This window comes from Coregonus lavaretus (genome assembly GCF_964263955.1).
Source record: "Coregonus lavaretus genome assembly, chromosome: 2".
NCBI lineage: Eukaryota > Metazoa > Chordata > Actinopteri > Salmoniformes > Salmonidae > Coregonus > Coregonus lavaretus.
In genome coordinates this window covers 57,782,567-57,801,245 of record NC_139989.1, presented here as the reverse complement: position 1 = coordinate 57,801,245, position 18,679 = coordinate 57,782,567, and the positions used below count along the sequence as shown (strand labels likewise).

At 44.8% G+C, this 18,679-nt stretch overlaps 1 protein-coding gene across 1 annotated transcript in view; it reads left to right on the top strand.

Moving 5' to 3' along the window:
- The window catches only part of LOC311148000 (CREB-binding protein-like), a 78,299-nt gene that overhangs the window by 26,023 nt on the left and 33,597 nt on the right, over window positions 1-18,679 (top strand). Inside the window, exons 2-5 of the mRNA XM_084184876.1 lie at window positions 3,004-3,587; window positions 12,374-12,538; window positions 13,939-14,194; window positions 17,659-17,772. Coding sequence (XP_084041002.1) covers window positions 3,004-3,587; window positions 12,374-12,538; window positions 13,939-14,194; window positions 17,659-17,772 — 1,119 coding nt within the window. The remainder of the gene's footprint in view (window positions 1-3,003; window positions 3,588-12,373; window positions 12,539-13,938; window positions 14,195-17,658; window positions 17,773-18,679) is intronic.

The window sequence follows — 18,679 nt, the reverse complement described above, 5'->3', positions numbered from 1 at the left end:
CCGAAACCTGAAGGATCTGGAGAAGGTCTGTATGGAGGAGTGGGCCAAAATCCCTGCTGCAGTTTGTGCAAACCTGGTCAAGACCTACAGGAAACGTATGATCTCTGTAATTGCAAACAAAGGTTTCTGTACCAAATATTAAGTTCTGCTTTTCTGATGTATCAAATACTTATGTCATGCAATAAAATGCAAATTAATTACTTAAAAATCATACAATGTGATTTTCTGGATTTTTGTTTTAGATTCCGTCTCTCACAGTTGAAGTGTACCTATGATAAAAATGACAGACCTCTACATGCTTTGTAAGTAGGAAAACCTGCAAAATCGGCAGTGTATCAAATACTTGTTCTCCCCACTGTATGAATGTGTGTGTGTGTGTGTGTGTGTGTATATATATATATATATATATTATTTTTTTATTTTATTTTAAAGTGCGAATTACAGGGGCAGTGCAGTTTGGGAAAAACGTATCCCGTCCGAATCGTCCTCTGGAATAACGGTCAATCTGGGGTCATAAATACATAACCAACGTTCTCTAGTAATACTAGTCCCGTGCAAATAGGTCTATAGCCTTAGTAATAACTCCTGCAGAATTAAGCATTTCTTGTAGTCAAATTATACACCAAATGTAGGCAAAATTTGGCCTTCGGAACAGGAGTGGAGAAATATCATTTTTTTCATTCTGCATCTTGAGAGAATACAATGCTCAGTTAGACAATCTGTAGAAGTGTTGTCTTCATCATAAAAGCTGATAATATTTGAACCACATAAAATATGCATCGAAGCCGAACTTAAATCTTATCAGAAACACTTTGGGTCGTTTTCACAGCTTTCTTTTTCTTTACAACCGGTCAAACTGATGTCATTTGAGCATATTGTGTTTACTCCCCAGTTCCTAAACGTCTTTGCTCCACGAAAGATGACAGAGAGAACTTTACTGACGTCAACTAGATTGAAGCATTCATTCTATCTATGACATTATTCTTTTGAGCAAGGGTTTATTTAGTCTTCTAGGGCAACATATAATGACAGAAGAGAAGCTGCATGTATCTAATTATGGACAAGTTGACTAACAAATAGCCGACCAAAGTATTGGAAATTATAAGCAGAAACTTCTCTAAATCAGGCTAAACAAAATCCTGCACCCACTGTAAAAAAGATTGTTCTGCAGTCTTTGACTGTAGCCTATAGCGCATTTTCTATACTTGTGGGTTAGGGTTGGGTGCGGGCCTCAGATTTTCACTTTCACATATAGTCGGCCGGTTGCGGATGGGTTATTAGCAATTGCTGGCAGGTGCAGATGAACAAACAGCTGACCCGCGCACCACTAACATGCACAGCTTACAGATACTGAACCTAAGCGGAAAATCTGTCAGACAGTGCAAAAGCTGCTGCCACAGCTCCTCCAACATCTTGTTCGTTGCTGCTGGAGTGCAACATGCTTTTATAAGCCCAATCATTGCGCAAGAATTCTAAATGCAATTGCATGTTAAAAACAGTTTTGATTGTCATGATTAAAAATATATACTATGGTATATGAAGCACGTTTTTCCATTCACCATTCAAGTGCACAGGCAACGATAGGCAGGCTTCACACACCACTTTGCAATGAGGTGGAGGCAGTATGCATTTTGAAAACATACTTAATTGTTTGAAACCTGAACGTTTTACTTCATATTATGAGGCATGTCTTACCTTGCTTCAAAGTAGCCTATAGCGTTGTTTCACCTCAAAAAGCACAAGAGGATTTCGACTCCCACCATCTCAGCTTGTTCTGAAATCATTTCTGTTAGAAAAATATATTAGCATTCCTGCAACATTATGTTGTTGAAATATAATTGAATCACTGAGAAACTAAGCTAATTGATTGCACCCAAATTGGCCATTACATTTTTTTGGATTCATATAATATTTAATAAATAGAGTACTTTGATTGCACCCAAATTGGCCATTTAATTTATAGGAATCATATATTTAATAAATATAGTACGTAACGTCAGATTTGGACCACATTTTTTCTAACAATTAGTTAGACATGAGGAATCCAAAGAAACGTCTCTTATATTACCAGGTTCTGACCGCTAGATGGGGCTGTTCCTGTTATTAGGTGAATAATGTAATTGTATTCTCAGCTAGTTTGTTCCCCCCCCCCCCCCCCCCCGTTAACGAGAAATTAGTCATTGAAGTTGTTAGGTTTATGGCCCATCCTACATCCTGTATTTACAAGGTTCTGACCTCTGATTTCTGTCATTCTGCACACCGTGGGTGGACGCCCTAATCGGGTTACGCACCCAATGCATATGGGTCCGGTAAATTTCTAAAATGTTCGGTAAATTTAAAATGCTGCCTGTCAAATCTCAGGCACCGCATTTTCCTAATGAAAACCCTTGTACACGGCTAGGCTATTTTTAGGAATTGGCCAGGGAGCTCTATGCAGTGAACAGGGGAACCCAGAGACAGTGAGCAGAAACACACACACGTCTAGGCACAGCTTCCAAGCAGACTGCAGTTCTTCACTCCTACGTTAGCATTTGGGCCCCACTCCAGCAGCGGAGAGAAGAGGAAGGGGTAGCTTAAGCTAGCATCTCCAGCAGCTGGGACAGTGTGTGTCTGGCTGTGTAGGTTATGTGAGTGTCTTTCGTGTTCATCAGTACTATAGTGTCATTACTAAATGTGACTTTCAGTAAGAGTGTGTTTGTGTATTGTGCTGTCGTCCGTTCTGTTCCTGGACTATGTTTGGAGGATTGCTAACTTTGACAGCCAGGCTAAACACTGTCAGACAGGCTGATAGTAAACTGGCTAAAGCCTTTATCTCACTCTGACTGCCATTTTGACAACCTGTGAATTGGATACTATTCTGTTCTGTGGGGACTTTCGCTTAATGTTGACAGCAACAATTTGTCTTGTCAAACAAGCACAACAACAGGCAAATCATGACTGAAAGTTACTGAGAGAACAGGCGTAGAAAGACACCACCTAAACTGTATGTTTTTCTTCCATTAGACCTGGTGTCGCTGTTCGACCTGGAGAATGACCTCCCGGACGAGCTGATCCCAATTGGGGACTTGGGTGGCTTGATGGGCATGTCCTCCAATGGCGGGGGAGGAGGAGTGCCTGGAGGAGGTCCCCGGGGCCTGGGCTCCATGGTCCCTGATGCTGCCGCCAAGCACAAGCAGCTGTCGGAGCTCCTGAGGGCGGGCAGTGCTGGGCCCGGCGGCATGGGCCCCATGATGGGGAAAGGCCCAATGATGGGGAAAGGCCCCATGGGCCAGGGCTCGCCCAACCAAGCCCAGAAAGGAAGCCCCGTCAGCGGACAACAAGGCAACGGCTCCATGGCGGGCTTCAACCAGGCTATGATGAACAGCCAGGGACACGGGATGCCGGGCCAGGTGATGAACGGGGCCCTGGGACCGGCGGGACGGGGCAGGCTGGGGCTGCAGCAGTATCAGGTCCAGGCCATGCAGGATGCTGGGGGGGGCGCAGGGCCGGGAGGCAGCAGTGTGCTGGCTGAGACTCTGGCTCAGGGGGGAGGGCAGATGGGAGCTCACAACACCATGAACACCCAGCAGGCTGGCAACATGAATAAGGTGAGTGTTGGTGCATGTACTGTCTGTTTACTGTCTGGCTTCACTAGGGACCTAGGGTTTTGACTAGTCTGGCCAGGAAAACTAATTGCCTTGCCGTATGAGTTTTGATTGTAAAACTGGAGTAAATACATTTTGTCAATTATTTATTTATTTATATACAGTGCCAGTCAAAGATTTGGACACCTGCTCATTCAAGGGTTTTTCTTAATTTTTACTATTTTCTACATTGTAGAATAATAGTGAAGACATCAAAACTATGAAATAACACACATGGAATCGTAACCAAAAAAGTGTTAAACAAATCAAAATATATTTTATATTTGAGATTCTTTAAAGTAGCCACCCTTTGCCTTGACAGCTTTGCACGCGCTTGGCATTCTGTCAACCAGCTTCACCTGGAATGCTTTTCCAACAGTCTTGAAGGAGTGCCCACATGTGCTGAGCACTTGCTGGCTGCTTTTCCTTCACTCTGCGGTCCAACTCATCCCAAACTATCTCAATTGGGTTGAGGACGGGTGATTGTGGAGGCCAGGTCATCTGATGCAGCACTCCATCACTCTTCTTCTTGGTCAAATAGCCCTTACACAGCCTGGAGGTGTGTCGGGTCATTGTCCTGTTGAAAAACAAATGATAGTCCCACTAAGCGCAAACCAGATGGAATGGTGTATCGCTGAAGAATGCTGTGGTAGCCATGCTGGTTAAGTGTGCCTTGAATTCTAAATAAATCACACAGTGTCACCAGCAAAGCACCATCACACCACCTCCTCCATGCTTTACGGTGGGAACCACACATGCGGAGATCATCCATTCACCTACTCTGCATCTCACAAAGACACAGCTGTTGGAACCAAAAATCTCAAATTTGGACTCATCAGACCAAAGGACAGATTTCCACCGGTCTAATGTCCATTGCTCGTGTTTCTTGGCCCAAGCAAGTCTTCTTCTTATTGGTGTCCTTTAGTAGTGGTTTCTTTGCAGCAATTCGACCATGAAGGTCTGCTTCACGCAGTCTCCTCTGAACAGTTGATGTTGAGATGTGTCTGTTACTTGAACTTTGAAGCATTTATTTGGTCTACAATTTCTAAGGCTGGTAACTCTCTAATGAACTTATCCAGCAGAGGTAACTCTGTGTACTTCCTTTCCTGTGGCGGTCCTCATGAGAGCCAGTTTCATCATAGCGCTTGAAGGTTTTTGCGACTGCACTTGAAGAAACGTTCAAAGTTCTTGGAATTTCCCGTATTGACTGACCTTCACAGCTTATTTGAGCTTGCCATAATATGGACTTGGTCTTTTACCAAATAGGGCTATCTTCTGTATACCACCCCTACCTTGTCACAACACAACTGATTGGCTCAAACGCATTAAGAAGGAAAGAAATTCCACAAATGTAACTTTTAACAAAGCACACCTGTTAATTGAAATGCATTCCAGGTGACTACCTCGTGAAGCTGGTTGAGAGAATGCCAAGAGTGTGCAAAGCTGTCATCAAGGCAAAGGGTGGCTACTTTTGAAGAATCTCAAATATCAAATATATTTTGATTTGTGTAACACTTTTTTGGTTACTACATGATTCCATATGTGTTATTTCATAGTTTTGATGTCTTCACTATTATTCTACAAAGTAGAAAATAGTAAAAATAAAGAAAAACCCTGGAATGAGTAGGTGTGTCCAAACTTTTGACTGGTACTGTATATATCTCACCTTTTTGATTAGATTGTTTCATTATATTCATCCAGTCTTGACACAGATGGGAGTGGGAAATGATGTCCTTGCTTTACTGTGTCCCATAGTCTTCCCATGCTTTGAGAGCAATGCTTTCTTAATGGCTTGTTCATTGCATTGTCTGTTCCATGCATGCTTTGCATCGGTATGTCTGTCTGTCCAGATAGGAAGCTTGATGTTGGTTTGGTGGCATCGGTACAGCTCTGGTATCCCTGCTCATCACTGTTGAGCTATGAGATGCAAAGTCATGTCTCTCTGTTTGGAACAGGGATTCCCTGCTCATATAGACTGATCTCTTGATACACTCACTGTGTGTGTGTGAGAGAATCGGACTGTGAGTGTGCATTGTTCTTGTACTGCTTGAGCGCTATAATCCCTGTTGGTCAATACGTGTACACATGCATCTGTTGGTCTCCCTCTCTCTGATGCATCCTTGTCTCCCACACATCCATCTGTAAGCTTACCCTGGGATTGTTGGAGGAACAGGACACCCAGCTGGGGTGTTGAATACATCCCTTCAGTACAGCAGAAGTGACCTTTCATAGCATGTTAGGAGCACAGGCCTGCCCTCAGAACAGCCTATTCCAATAACGGGATTCTGCCTGTAGCTACTGGAGTCAGAGGTCTCCATAGCAGATCAATACTAACGTTATCCACTGGATTCCCTTGCTTAGCTAGCTGGTTGTAGCTACTGGAGTCAGAGCAGACAGCAGGGTAACAGTCTCATATCGTATGAGGTGTATATAGGTATTCCCTTGCCTGTCTTGCTTGTAGGGAAGGCTGAGGCGAAAGCATGGAGCATTAGGCCCATATAAAATATAGCTTGATATTTCATTCATAACCCATAGACTTAGGCCTACTATTTACTTGCTTCAAGTTGTTTTAGAATGTGGATATAAATTATTGATGGAGGGTGAAGGGATATTTTTCTGTTTCTGCAAAGGCAACATACTGATAACAAGTAATGTCTTGATTCTGTGCAGAGAAAGAAACAAGAGGAAGACTAGCTTTATATGTTGATGTGAAAAGCGCGTAGTAGTAGTTCTGTGGTAGTGATAATTTCATGAATATCTACGGGTCTTATCTGCTACTGTTGTGGCTTGACAAGAAACCAAGGGGAAACCAGCTTCCTAGTTCATACACACTCGACACATGCAGGCCGTCACCACATTAAACAAACCCCCGGGCTCGCTGACACGCACTTGAGTGCCCAACTTTGCTTTCTTACACAATACTGTGCAAGACTGACAGTGAGTAATATCATGTCTACAGTTTTCTGCAAATTTTCCATAGTTACGCCCCAGCAACAGTAGCAGCGTCAACCCTGGGTGTTGATAGGACGTTGAGTGCATCTTCACCATCTAACCTACTGCCAAGAGAAATAGATGGTAATGGAGAGAAAGAAATGAAGGACATATTGAAAGAGTGATTTGAAGCTGTGGAGGCTAGTGTGTACGTGCAATGGTACGTTGGTTAGGCTGTGGTTGCTAGATGAAAGAGCTGTTGCTGGCTCTGGCAGTATTGACATTGCACAGCTGCCACAAGACTAACGCGTGCTGCTGAAGTGTGGCAGACACCAGAGTGTCAGCCCAGCGTTCTGGGTATTTGTAATGATCAGCAGCAGGGTTGGGGTCAATTCCATTCAATTTAGACAGTATGCTAAACGAACATCTTCATTCCAAATTTTTCTAATTGAAGAGAATTGGAATTTCAGTGTACTTCCTGAATTGAAATAGAATTGACCCCAACTTCGAAGAGCAGACATGCTTTACATACTGCACCCCTGCTAGCTAGAGTAAACCTACTGCTGCCATTCACAGAAATGTGGTGGTCTCTGTGGGATTCAGTAGGCACAACAACATGAGAGAACTATTTGAAACAGAGGGACAACAACAACCTTGTGACAGAAGACCACTTGGTCTCTCTCTCTCTCGCTCTTGTTTTCTTTCTCTTCCCGTTCTGTGTGTGCTGGCCCCTTGGCTCATAATGGAGCTGTAAAGGGGACATGTGTGTGTTGGGGTGCCCTAAAGCTGGGGGGTGGGGACGCCACACGCCACTGCTTATAACTATAAGTTAACTATCTAAGATGTGCCAAATAAATTATCCAGCTCAGTTGGAGCTGGCCTAGAGTTGGAGCTAGAGTTGGAGCAAGAGCTGGCCTAGAGTTGGAGCAAGAGCTGGCCTAGAGTTGGAGCAAGAGCTGGCCTAGAGTTGGAGCAAGAGCTGGCCTAGAGTTGGAGCAAGAGCTGGCCTAGAGTTGGAGCAAGAGCTGGCCTAGAGTTGGAGCAAGAGCTGGCCTAGAGTTGGAGCAAGAGCTGGCCTAGAGTTGGAGCAAGAGCTGGCCTAGAGTTGGAGCAAGAGCTGGCCTAGAGTTGGAGCAAGAGCTGGAGCTGGCCTAGAGTTGGAGCAAGAGCTGGCCTAGAGTGGGAGCAAGAGCTGGAGCTGGCCTAGAGTTGGAGCAAGAGCTGGCCTAGAGTGGGAGCAAGAGCTGGAGCTGGCCTAGAGTTGGAGCAAGATCTAGCCTAGTTGGAGCAAGATCTAGCCTGTAAAAAGGAATAACAAAGTTGAAGCTTGAAGTGAGTTTGTTTGCCAGTCACTAAGCATGTGCGTGCCTGTGCTAGACTGGGACCGTGAGAGTGTTTGTTTGTGGGAGACTAAAACTAAAGTGTACGTGAGGCAGAGCGGAAGTCAGGAGCGTCAGCGCTCCACTCTTTGTGTGTGTAGGGGGAGGGGCAGACGCACGACAGCAGACTAGAGCTCAGCTGTTGAGCTGAGCGTGGCTGCTGCTAGTCTCTGGCTCTTTCATCTGTCTGCTGGAGCGCTGACAGCAGTGGGAGAGCCTCCTCCTCTCTCTCCTCTCCCCTCCACTAAGCACAGCAGAGCACAGTAAAAGAGCATGCTGCTAGAGCAGAGCAGGCAGGGCTGTGTACACATGCACACCAGGAGAGGGATGGAGTTTGGAGACAGGGATTAGGTTAGTATGCTCGATTGCTAGTCATCCAACATATTAAAGTGGCAATAAGCAGTTCAAACAATAACAAATCGTTCTCCTCACCCCTGTTTCGATAAAAAGCTGAGGGATGGGGTTTGGGAAATGTAACCACTCTCAAATTCATAGACCGAGCTATGGATGCAACGACAGTCTTTGATATCAAAAGTATAGTTTTGAGGCTAGACAGTGTTTGTTTACATTTACTTTGTTTACAAATATTGGAGTAAAACGAGCTTACATTTTGGGTTCTGGTGGAGTATGACATTGTAAGCTAGTGAGGCATTACTTGGGTACATGGGTACATATCATTAAGTCAAAAAATGGATGTAGCAACTGCTGATTGCCCCTTTAAGACCTGAGCTATACACTGTGTGATTGGATTGAACTTGATTGGAGTCCACCTGTGGTCAATTCAATTGATTGGACATGATTTGGAAAGACACACGCCTGTCTTATTTAAGGTCCAACAGTTGACAGTGCATGTCTGAGCAAAAACCAAGCCATGAGGTCGAAGGAATTGTCCGTAGAGCTCCTAGACAGGATTGTGTCGAGGCACAGATCTGGGAAAGGGTACCAAAAAATGTCTGCAGCATTGAAGGTCCCCAAGAACACAGTGGCCTCCATCATGATTTAGACAAAAATGTCCAAAATGCACAACTTCATTTTTATGCTGATGATACTGTTATTTACTGTTGTGCCTCATCTCTTACAAAAGCTTTCCAGAACTTGCAAACTGCTTTTTATACTGTTCAACATACCTTGTGTCAATTGAAGCTTATCCTCAATACTGACAAAACTAAACTAATGGTGTTTTCTAATGCAAGAAATAGACCTCTGAACCTTTCACCTGTTACTACCTGTCAGGGCAAGGAGATTGAGGTAACCTCATATAAATATCTTGGAATTCTAATTGATGATGGCCTCTCTTTTAAATTGCATATTCAACAACTTACAAAAAAATTGAAGCTGAAATTGGGATTTTATTTTAGGAATAAGGCCTGTTTTTCTTTTGAAGCCAGAAGGAGGCTAGTATCAGCTACATTTATGCCTTTACTAGACTATGGGGATATTTTATATATGAATGCTTCCGCTCAGTGTTTGAGATCAATTGACACTCTTTATCATGGTACTTTGAGATTTATTTTAAACTGCAAAACCCTTACGCACCACTGTACTTTGTATACCAGGGTTGGCTGGCCTTCTCTAGTCACTCGTAGGCTCAGTCACTGGTATACTTTTATTTACAAAGCCATTTTGGGTTTACTACCTTTTTATTTGGGCATTTTTATTGTTCAGAAATGTGGTGGGTACTCTCTTCGTTCACTGGACTTTATCCTGCTAACTGTTCCAAATGTCCGAACTGAATTTGGTAAAAGGTCTTTTATGTACTCTGCGCCATCGTCTTGGAACACCTTACAAAATAATTTTCAACTGGAAGAACTTGTCCCGATTGGTGTTTTTAAATCTCTGATGAAGGATTTTGAGGCTGATTCCCTGACCTGTCAATGTTTTTAATTTGCTGTTTTTGATATTGTTATACTCTTGTGAATTCATGAATGGTTTTTACTAGATTACTTGTAGTTTTTCATGTTGTCTGTCTGTAATTTTTTGTAATGACTTGGTGCTGCCTATCTTGGCCAGGACGCTCTTGAAAAAGAGATTTTAAATCTCAATGAGCCCTTCCTGGTTAAATAAAGGTTAAATAAAAAAATAAAAAAATCATCCTTAAATGGAAGAAGTTTGGAACCACCAAGACTCTTCCTAGAGCTGGCCGCCCGGCCAAACTGACCAATCGGGTTAGAAGGGCCTTGGTCAGGGAGGTGACCAAGAACCCGATGGTCACTCTGACAGAGCTCTAGAGTTCCTCTGTGGAGATGGGAGAACCTTCCAGAAGGACAACCATCTCTGCAGCACTCCACCAATCAGGCCTTTATGGTAGAGTGGCCAGACCGAAGCCACTCCTCGGTAAAAGGCACATGACAGCCCGCTTGGAGTTTGCCAAAAGGCACCTAAAGGACTCTCGGACCATGAGGAACAATACTCTCTGGTCTGATGAAACCAAGATTGAACTCTTTGGCCTGAATGCCAAGCGTCTCATCTGGAGGAAACCTTGCACCATCCCTACGGTGAAGCATGGTGGTGGCAGCATCATGCTGTTGGGATGTTTTTCAGCGGCAGGGACTGGGAGACTAGTCATGATTAAGGGAAAGATGAATGGAGCAAAGTACAGAGATCCTTGATGAAAACCTGCTCCAGAGCTCTCAGGACCTCAGACTGGGGCAAAGCGGACCTCAGACAGGACAACGGCCCTAAGCACACAGCCAAGAAAACGCAGCGGATGGCTTCGGGACAAGTCTCTGAATGTCCTTGAGTGGCCCAGCCAGAGCCCGGACTTGAACCCAATCGAACATCTCTGGAGAGACCTGAAAATAGCTGTGCAGCAACGCTCCCCATCCAACCTGACAGCGCTTGAGAGGATCTGCAGAGAAGAATGGTAGAAACTCCCCAAATACAGGTGTGCCAAGCTTGTGTCATACCCAAGAAGACTCAAGGCTGTAATCGTTGCCAAAGGTACTTCAACAAAGTACTGAGTAAAGGGTCTGAATACTTATGTAAATGTTATATTTACGTTTTCTATTTTTAAATACATTTGCAAAAAAATCTACAAACCTGTTTTTGCTTTGTCATTTTGGGGTATTGTGTGCAGATTGAGGGTGGGGAAACAATTCAATACATTTTAGAATGAGGCTATAAAGTAATATGTGGAAAAAATTAAGTGGTCTGAATACTTTCCAAATCACTTTAAGTGCCTTTGAACAGGGTATGGCAGTAGGTGCCAGGCACACCGGTTTGTGTCAAGAACTGCAACGCTGCTGGTGTTTTCACGCTCAACAGTTTCCCGTGTGTATCAACAATGGTCCACCACCCAAAGGACATCCAGCCAACTTGACAGAACTGTGGGATGCATTGGAGTCAACATGGGCCAGCATCCCTGTGGAACGCTTTCGACAACTTGTAGAGTCCATGCCCTGACAAATTTAGGCTGTTCTGAGGGCAAAAGGGGGTGCAACTCAATATTAGGAAGGTGTTTCTAATGTTTGGTATACTCAGCGTAATGTCATAATTGCACAGGATAATTAAACGATAAATGACTGCACACCTACATGGTTAAACCTTATTGGTCATATTGGAAGATCAAAATGAGTGTTTGTTTTATTCTAAAGAGATTGCAGGTGCCTGCAGCTGCACACTGTTCAGCACTAGTTATTTTACTATTCTCTCCATGCCTGCAGCAGATCTTGCACCACCTGTTGGCTCTGAAATATAGTGTCTTCTATGTGTTGAGAAGCCAGTCAAGGAAGTTTAATGATGCTAGATGGATACATAAATGGACGGGATTTGGCCACCACCCATGGGTAAATGTTTCTTTCATAGCTCTGTTTCCTTATTTGCCCGTTTTTGGGTTTGGCCGTTATAAAGACAGGGGGACACGGACCTGTTGCAATAATATTCATGTCACATTGCATCTGACCGCTCTCCTATTTTCATCCGTTTCAATGAGCTCCTCCACAAGATCCTACATGTACAATCTTCTACAAGTAACTTGTAAGACATATATTCATATCTATACCTAGCCTGTGTTATGTTTAGGTGCTCTCCTTAGTTTACTATTAGATGTTGTTGTGGTTAAGAGATGGCGTGATTTGGGGAGGCCTTGTAACAGGGGCCACTTCCTCTTATCTCAACCACGTAGAGACACGTCAACCGTCAGACCTGCCATTGCACGTCACTCTCCCCTTCTAGACACTTCCCACGGAATCAGTGCTCAAACACTAGGCTCTTTGGTATTGTGTGCAGTGGGGAAACCTGTGGCTGTGCCTTGCAATATTGGGGCCCCAATTTCATTTTAACCCAATTAGTTAGTTTCACGGTTTTACAGTCCCAAATCATACATCGTCGTGATCCTTCTTGACTCGTTTTGAAACTCATGAGCAGAGACTGATTCACCTCAGTGATTGTCCTAATCCCCTGTCGCTCTTTCTCTCTCTTTCTTTTTCTCTTTCTCTGTAGATGGGTATGGCTGGCAGTCCGTTTGGGCAGCAGTATGGCCAGGGAGGGGTCCAGCAGCAGATGGGGGTGAACACCCAGCAGCAGCTCCAGAACAAGGCGGCTCTTGCCAACAGCCTGCCCCCCTTCCCCAGCGACCTGAAGGGGGCCGGCAGCGTGCCAAACCTGGTAAGTTCCTCCAACTTCGTAGAAAAGGAGAAATGCAAACCTGCGTTTTAGATTACATGACAACCCAAACAAAGGGTTCTGGGAAAGGTCTGGTTCCATTTGGATCTCTTGCCTCTTCGTCTAGCCCCCTTAACCAGTTGGAATCCAATATCTGTCTGGGGACCACAAAAAGCAGCTATCGGGCCTGATGTGGTCCCCGTGCCTTGAGTTTCAGACTTGTTGTAACCCTGCCCCTATCCTCTTGGTGTTAGCAGATATGAAAGGACTGAACTTACTATGTGGAAGCTCCACTCAGTTTATCGGAGGGTTAAGTGACACCATCGTCATATTAATGTGTACACTTATAGTACCCATGTTTTTTTTAATGCTATTTCTTGAACTGCATTGTTGGTTAAGGGCTTGTAAGTAAGCATTTCACGGTAAGGTCTACTACACCTGTTGTATTCGGCGCATGTGACAAATTAAAATGTGATTTGACTTATCCAGTCCTTTCAGATCTGTGAACACTGAAGAGATTAGATCATTTCCTAGTTAGAGGAGGGGTCTCTAAAACCCCTATCATTGACCCTTAGATCCTACGTCCTATTTACTCTGAGAGGATTGGTTGAAGCAATACAGTGAAAATTACCCCTTGCCTATCAGAGGACAAAGATGTATTACCATATCGCTAACACCTATCAAATCCTTTCAGATCTAGTCTTACGTAGTGACACAACTAAACCGAAGTCTGCGAGTCCATTCGTCTCTGCATTGGCTTTGAATAACGGTGCAGTTCCCACCGCCACGGTATTGGAACAATTATTCCGACATATTTCTCTTCCCTCTCCAAAAAGCCAGGCCTGGAATGCAGAATGAGAGAGTGCCGGAAGGGGGAAACATTTGTTAAAAGGCAGTCCACTCAGAATATTGTTGAGCAGTTATCCTAGTTGTGCAGAGAGAGAATGAGAAAGAGAGGGGTCTCTTTCAAGGCACTGAGTAAATACTGCATGCAAGTCTCTCTCCCAGGAACAGGAAAAGGGCCTAATGAACTCATTACAGAGGAAATAGTTGAAAGCGTTTCTATTTTGGTTAAAGGTTAAAGGAGTCTTATGTGAAGTAGTTGGATGTTTACTAGGCCTTTTTTTGTGTGGCTTCTCTGCTTTTCTTTCTTTTTGATTCATTCGTTGGCCTCGTCCCATTATTCTCTGTCTGGGAATTGTTCTTTCTCTGTTCTCCGCTCCCCCCCCCCACACCCACACCCACACCCACACCCACACTCTTTCTCACACAAATGTTTTCCCTCTCTCTTTCTCCCTCATCAAACCTCAGATCCAGGATCAAGCAATCCAGTTCCAATTCAAGCTGTTTCAAATAAATCCAGTCTACCTCACTTCCTTATTTGGTGCGTTTCCCCTCCCAAGGCCCAGATGCAGCAGCAGGTATCCTCCATGGTCCCCAGCGGCGGCGGGGTGGCTGCTGCGGCGGCAGGCCACACAGCCGACCCAGAGAAGCGCAAGCTCATCCAGCAGCAGCTGGTCCTGCTGCTCCACGCCCACAAGTGCCAGCGGCGGGAGCAGGCCAATGGGGAGGTGCGGGCCTGCGCCCTGCCACACTGCCGCACCATGAAGAACGTCCTCAACCACATGACACACTGCCAGGCCGGCAAGTCCTGCCAGGGTGAGTGTCTGGGGAAGGAGGTTGGGTGGTGTTGGATGCTGGTTAAGGGTTGGTGGACTGAGCCTGTGTGAATATGAATGAACACACACTCGTTAATGTCGAACTGGATGTCATTTTTACTCCATTTAATGTAAGAGACATGGATATCTCCTCCCGCCATTTAGAAGGCTATAGTTTGTTGATTGACGTTGGTGAAGTCAACAGTTGGTTACCTTTCTCTGTTCTGCTGTCCCTAAAGCCACTCTCTCCTCCTCCATGGCTCTATCTGAATTAGTCTTTCTGCTATTCCTTGCATCCTATCTGCTCGACTACTTCTCAACCGTATTGGAGGAGAAAGTCTAAGGTCCCTGTCCTCTGACCATCTCTGTGCGTTTTGAGGATGAAGTGAAGAGAGAGGATGCGCAGAATTGAGGACTTTGAAAGAAACATTGTCTTCCATTCCCTCCCTCCTGTTTGCCCCTGTGACTGACTGAAAGCCTGCTCCAGCCTATATTAATAGTGAGGAAACCAGCAGCTATAAATCCCAGGGCTTGTTTTAAAAGCCTGTCTGGGTGCTTAGGCCTAATGTAAATACTCAAGTGGCTTTAGTCTCCACACTGGGTCTGTCTGTGTGGCTACGGAGCTTTCCTCCCGACCCGCGCTGCTCTGGACATTAAAGGGTCTCTCTAGGTCAATGGCTTCTGACCTTTAACCCCACGGTGCCAGTCATATTGGTAATGTGTTTTAATGGCGATGAGGTCAAATGAGGATATGTGATGTTCTAGGTCTCAGCCGATTTTAATTAGGTTGTGCTGTTTACGTGTTTTTAAAATGGTTTATATTAGTGTTTGTTTATTTAAATGGCCTCTCGTTGTTTGGGTTTGCCGGTTCCGATTTTGTATTTGTTTGACATTTTGTGGTGTAATATGTCACGTACCTACAAGCCATGTGACTTAATGATAACTCAAATACTTGAGGCTTTTCTTTAGTTAATACAAACTCTGGTCCGAGACTTATTGATGTTAGCAGGAGTAGAATGACCTCTTTTATACTCTTGAAGGGGTGAATCCTAACTTCCACTTCAGTCAATGCGTTGATCAAATCAAATTTGCCACATGTGCTGAATACAACAGGTGTAGACCTTACAGTGAAATGCTTACTTACAAGACCTTAACCAACAATGCAGTAAAAAAAAAAAATGTTAAGTAAAAAATACCAAATAATTAAAGAGCAGCAGTAAAATAAAATAACAGTAGGGAGACTATACACAGGGGGTACCGGTACAGAGTCAATGTGCGGGGGCACCAGTTAGTCGAGGTAATATGTACATGTGAGTAGAGTTAAAGTGACTGCATAAATAATAAACAAGAGTAGCAGCAGCGTAAAAGAGGGGGTTGTGGTGGGGGGGGGTAATGCAAATAGTCCGGGCAGGATGCTCTCGATGGTGCAGCTGTAGAACTTTCTGAGGACCCATGACAAATCTTTTCAGTCTGCTGAGGGGGAATAGGCTTTGTCGTGCCCTCTTCACAACTGTCTTGGTGTGTTTTGACCATGATAGTTTGTTGGTGATGTGGACACCAAGGAACTTGAAGCTCTCAACTTGTTCCACTACAGCCCCGTCGATGAGAATGGGGCGTGCTCGGTCCTCTTCTTTTCCTGTAGTCCACAATCATCTCCTTTGTCTTGATCACGTTGAGGGAGAGGTTGTTATCCTGGCACCACACGGCCAGGGCTCTGACCACCTCCCTATAGGCTGTCTCATCGTTGTCGGTGATCAGGCCTACCACTGTTTTGTCGTCGGCAACCTTAATGATGGTGTTGGAGTCGTGCCTGGCCATGCAGTCATGGGTGAACAGGGAGTACAGGAGGGGACTGAGAACGCACCCCTGAGGGGCCCCGTGTTGAGGATCAGCGTGGCAGATGTGTTGTTACCTACCCTTATCACCTGGGGGCGGCTCGTCAGGAAGTCCAGGATCCAGTTGCAGAAGGAGGTGTTTAGTCCCAGGGTCCTTAGCTTCGTGATGAGCTTTGAGGGCACTATGGTGTTGAACGCTGAGCTGTAGTCAATGAATAGCATTCTCACGTAGGTGTTCCTCTTGTCCAGGTGGGAAAGGGCAGTGTGGAGTGCAATAGAGATTGCATCATCTGTGGATCTGTTGGGGTGGTATGCAAATTTGAGTGGGTCTAGGTTTTCTGGGATAATGGTGTTGATGTGAGCCATGACCAGCCTTTCAAAGCACTTCATGGCTACAGACGTGAGTGCTACGGGAGTAAAGGTGGTCGAGAGTATTTTTTTCCTCTGGTTGCACATTTAACATGCTGGTTGAAATGAGGTAGAACTGATTTAAGTTTCCCTGCATTAAAGTCCCCGGCCACTAGGAGCGCTGCCTCTGGATGAGCGTTTTCCTGTTTACTTATGGCCTTATACAGCTCATTGAGTGCAATCTTAGTGCCAGCATTGGTTTGTGGTGGTAAATAGACAGCTACGAAAAATATAGAGAAACTCTCTTGGTAAATAGTCTGATCTACAGCTTATCATGAGATACTCTACCTCAGGCGAGCAAAACCTTGAGACTTCCTTAGTATTAGATTTTGTTGTTTACAAATATACACAGACCGCCACCCCTTGTCTTACCGGAGTCAGCCGTTCTATCCAGCCGATGTAGCGTATATCCCGCCAGCTGTATGTTGTCCATGTCGTCGTTCAGCCACGACTCGGTGAAACATAAGATATTACAGTTTTTAATGTCCCGTTGTTAGGATATCCTTAGTCTTATGTTGTCCAATTTATTTTCAAATGATTGAACATTGGCTAATAGGATTGATGGAAGAGGCGGTTTACTCGCTCGCCGTCGGATCCTTACAAGGCACCCCGACCTACGTCCACGATATCTCCGTCTCTTTCTCATGCGAATGACGGGGATTTGGGCCTTGTCTGGTGTCTGTAGAATATCCTTCACGTCCGACTCGTTGAAGAAAAATGTAGACTAAGTGACGACTCGATTTAAATGGAAGTTAGGATTTTTACCACCATGTGTCTCTAAAGCCCCTAATCATCCTGTTATTGGTGTCTTCCTCCTGAGCAATCACACCATTTACTTACATTCCCTGGGTGTAAATCAAATCTATTACAGCAATTATCTGACTGTGTGCACAGGGCCCGTTAGGCAACAGTCACCTTCGGCTCGGGAATAGGCACGTCGTTTTATGATTTATGTTTTTTCTTTGACTGTGATTTACTGGGCAAAAGCATATTTTTATGTGCTCAAGTGTTTGGCCAGTTTTTATGTTGTCATATAAGTGATCATCTTGTCATAGCTACTGTATGTGTTTTTCAATGACTCGTTGCCTTCTGTCATCCCTCTTCTGTCATCCCTCTTCTGTCATCCCTCTTTCTTTCATCTTTGTCACTCTTTTTCTATCTTTCATTCAATCTCTCCTATTTCCCTTCTGTCTTCCTCTCTTACCCCTCTATCCCCCCACAGTGGCTCACTGTGCGTCGTCCAGACAGATAATCTCTCACTGGAAGAACTGCACGCGGCACGACTGTCCCGTCTGCCTGCCGCTGAAGAACGCCAGCGACAAAAGGAACCAGCAGCGTGAGTACCTGTTGTTTTTCCCCTAGGACCCTTTACTCCATTGCATGCGTGCGTGTGCGTGTGCGTGTGCGTGTGTGTGTGTGTGTGTGTGTGAGTGTGAGACGTTGGGTATTGTGAATATCCTCCCATACAGGTGATTTTGCATTAGCATAGCCATTCAAGTAGATACAGTGCATTCGGGAAGTATTCAGAGCCCTTGTCTTTTTCTACATTTTGTTACGTTATGGATTCAATCGTTTTTTCCTCATCAATCTACGTCCACACAATACCCCATAATTTTTGTAAATTTATTACAAATAAAAAAAACGGAAATATAACATTTACATAAGTATTCAGACCCTTTTTTCTGTACTTTGTTGAAGCACCTTTGGCAGCGATTTACATCCTTGAGTCTTCTTGGGTATGACACTACAAACTTAGCACACCTGTATTTGTGGAGTTCCTCCCATTCTTCTCTGCAGATCCTCTCAAGTTCTGTCTGGTTGGATGGGGAGCGTCGCTGCACAGCTATTTTCAGGTATCTCCAGAGATGTTCGATCGGGTTCAAGTCCGGGCTCTGGCTGGGCCACTCAAGGACATTCAGAGACTTGTCCCGAAGCCACTCCTGCGTTGTCTTGGCTGTGTGCTTAGGGTCGTTGTCGTGTTGGAAGGGGAACCTTCGCCCCAGTCTGAGCTCCTGAGCGCTCTGGAGCAGGTTTTCATCAAGAATCTCTCTGTACTCTGCTCCGTTCATCTTTCCCTCAATCCTGACTAGTCTCCCAGTCCCTGCCACTGAAAAACATCCCCACAGCATGATGCTGCCACCACCATACTTCATCGTAGGGATGGTGCAAGGTTTCCTCCAGATGTGACGCTTGGTGTACAGGCTAAAGAGATCAATCTTGGTTTCATCAGACCAGAGAATCTT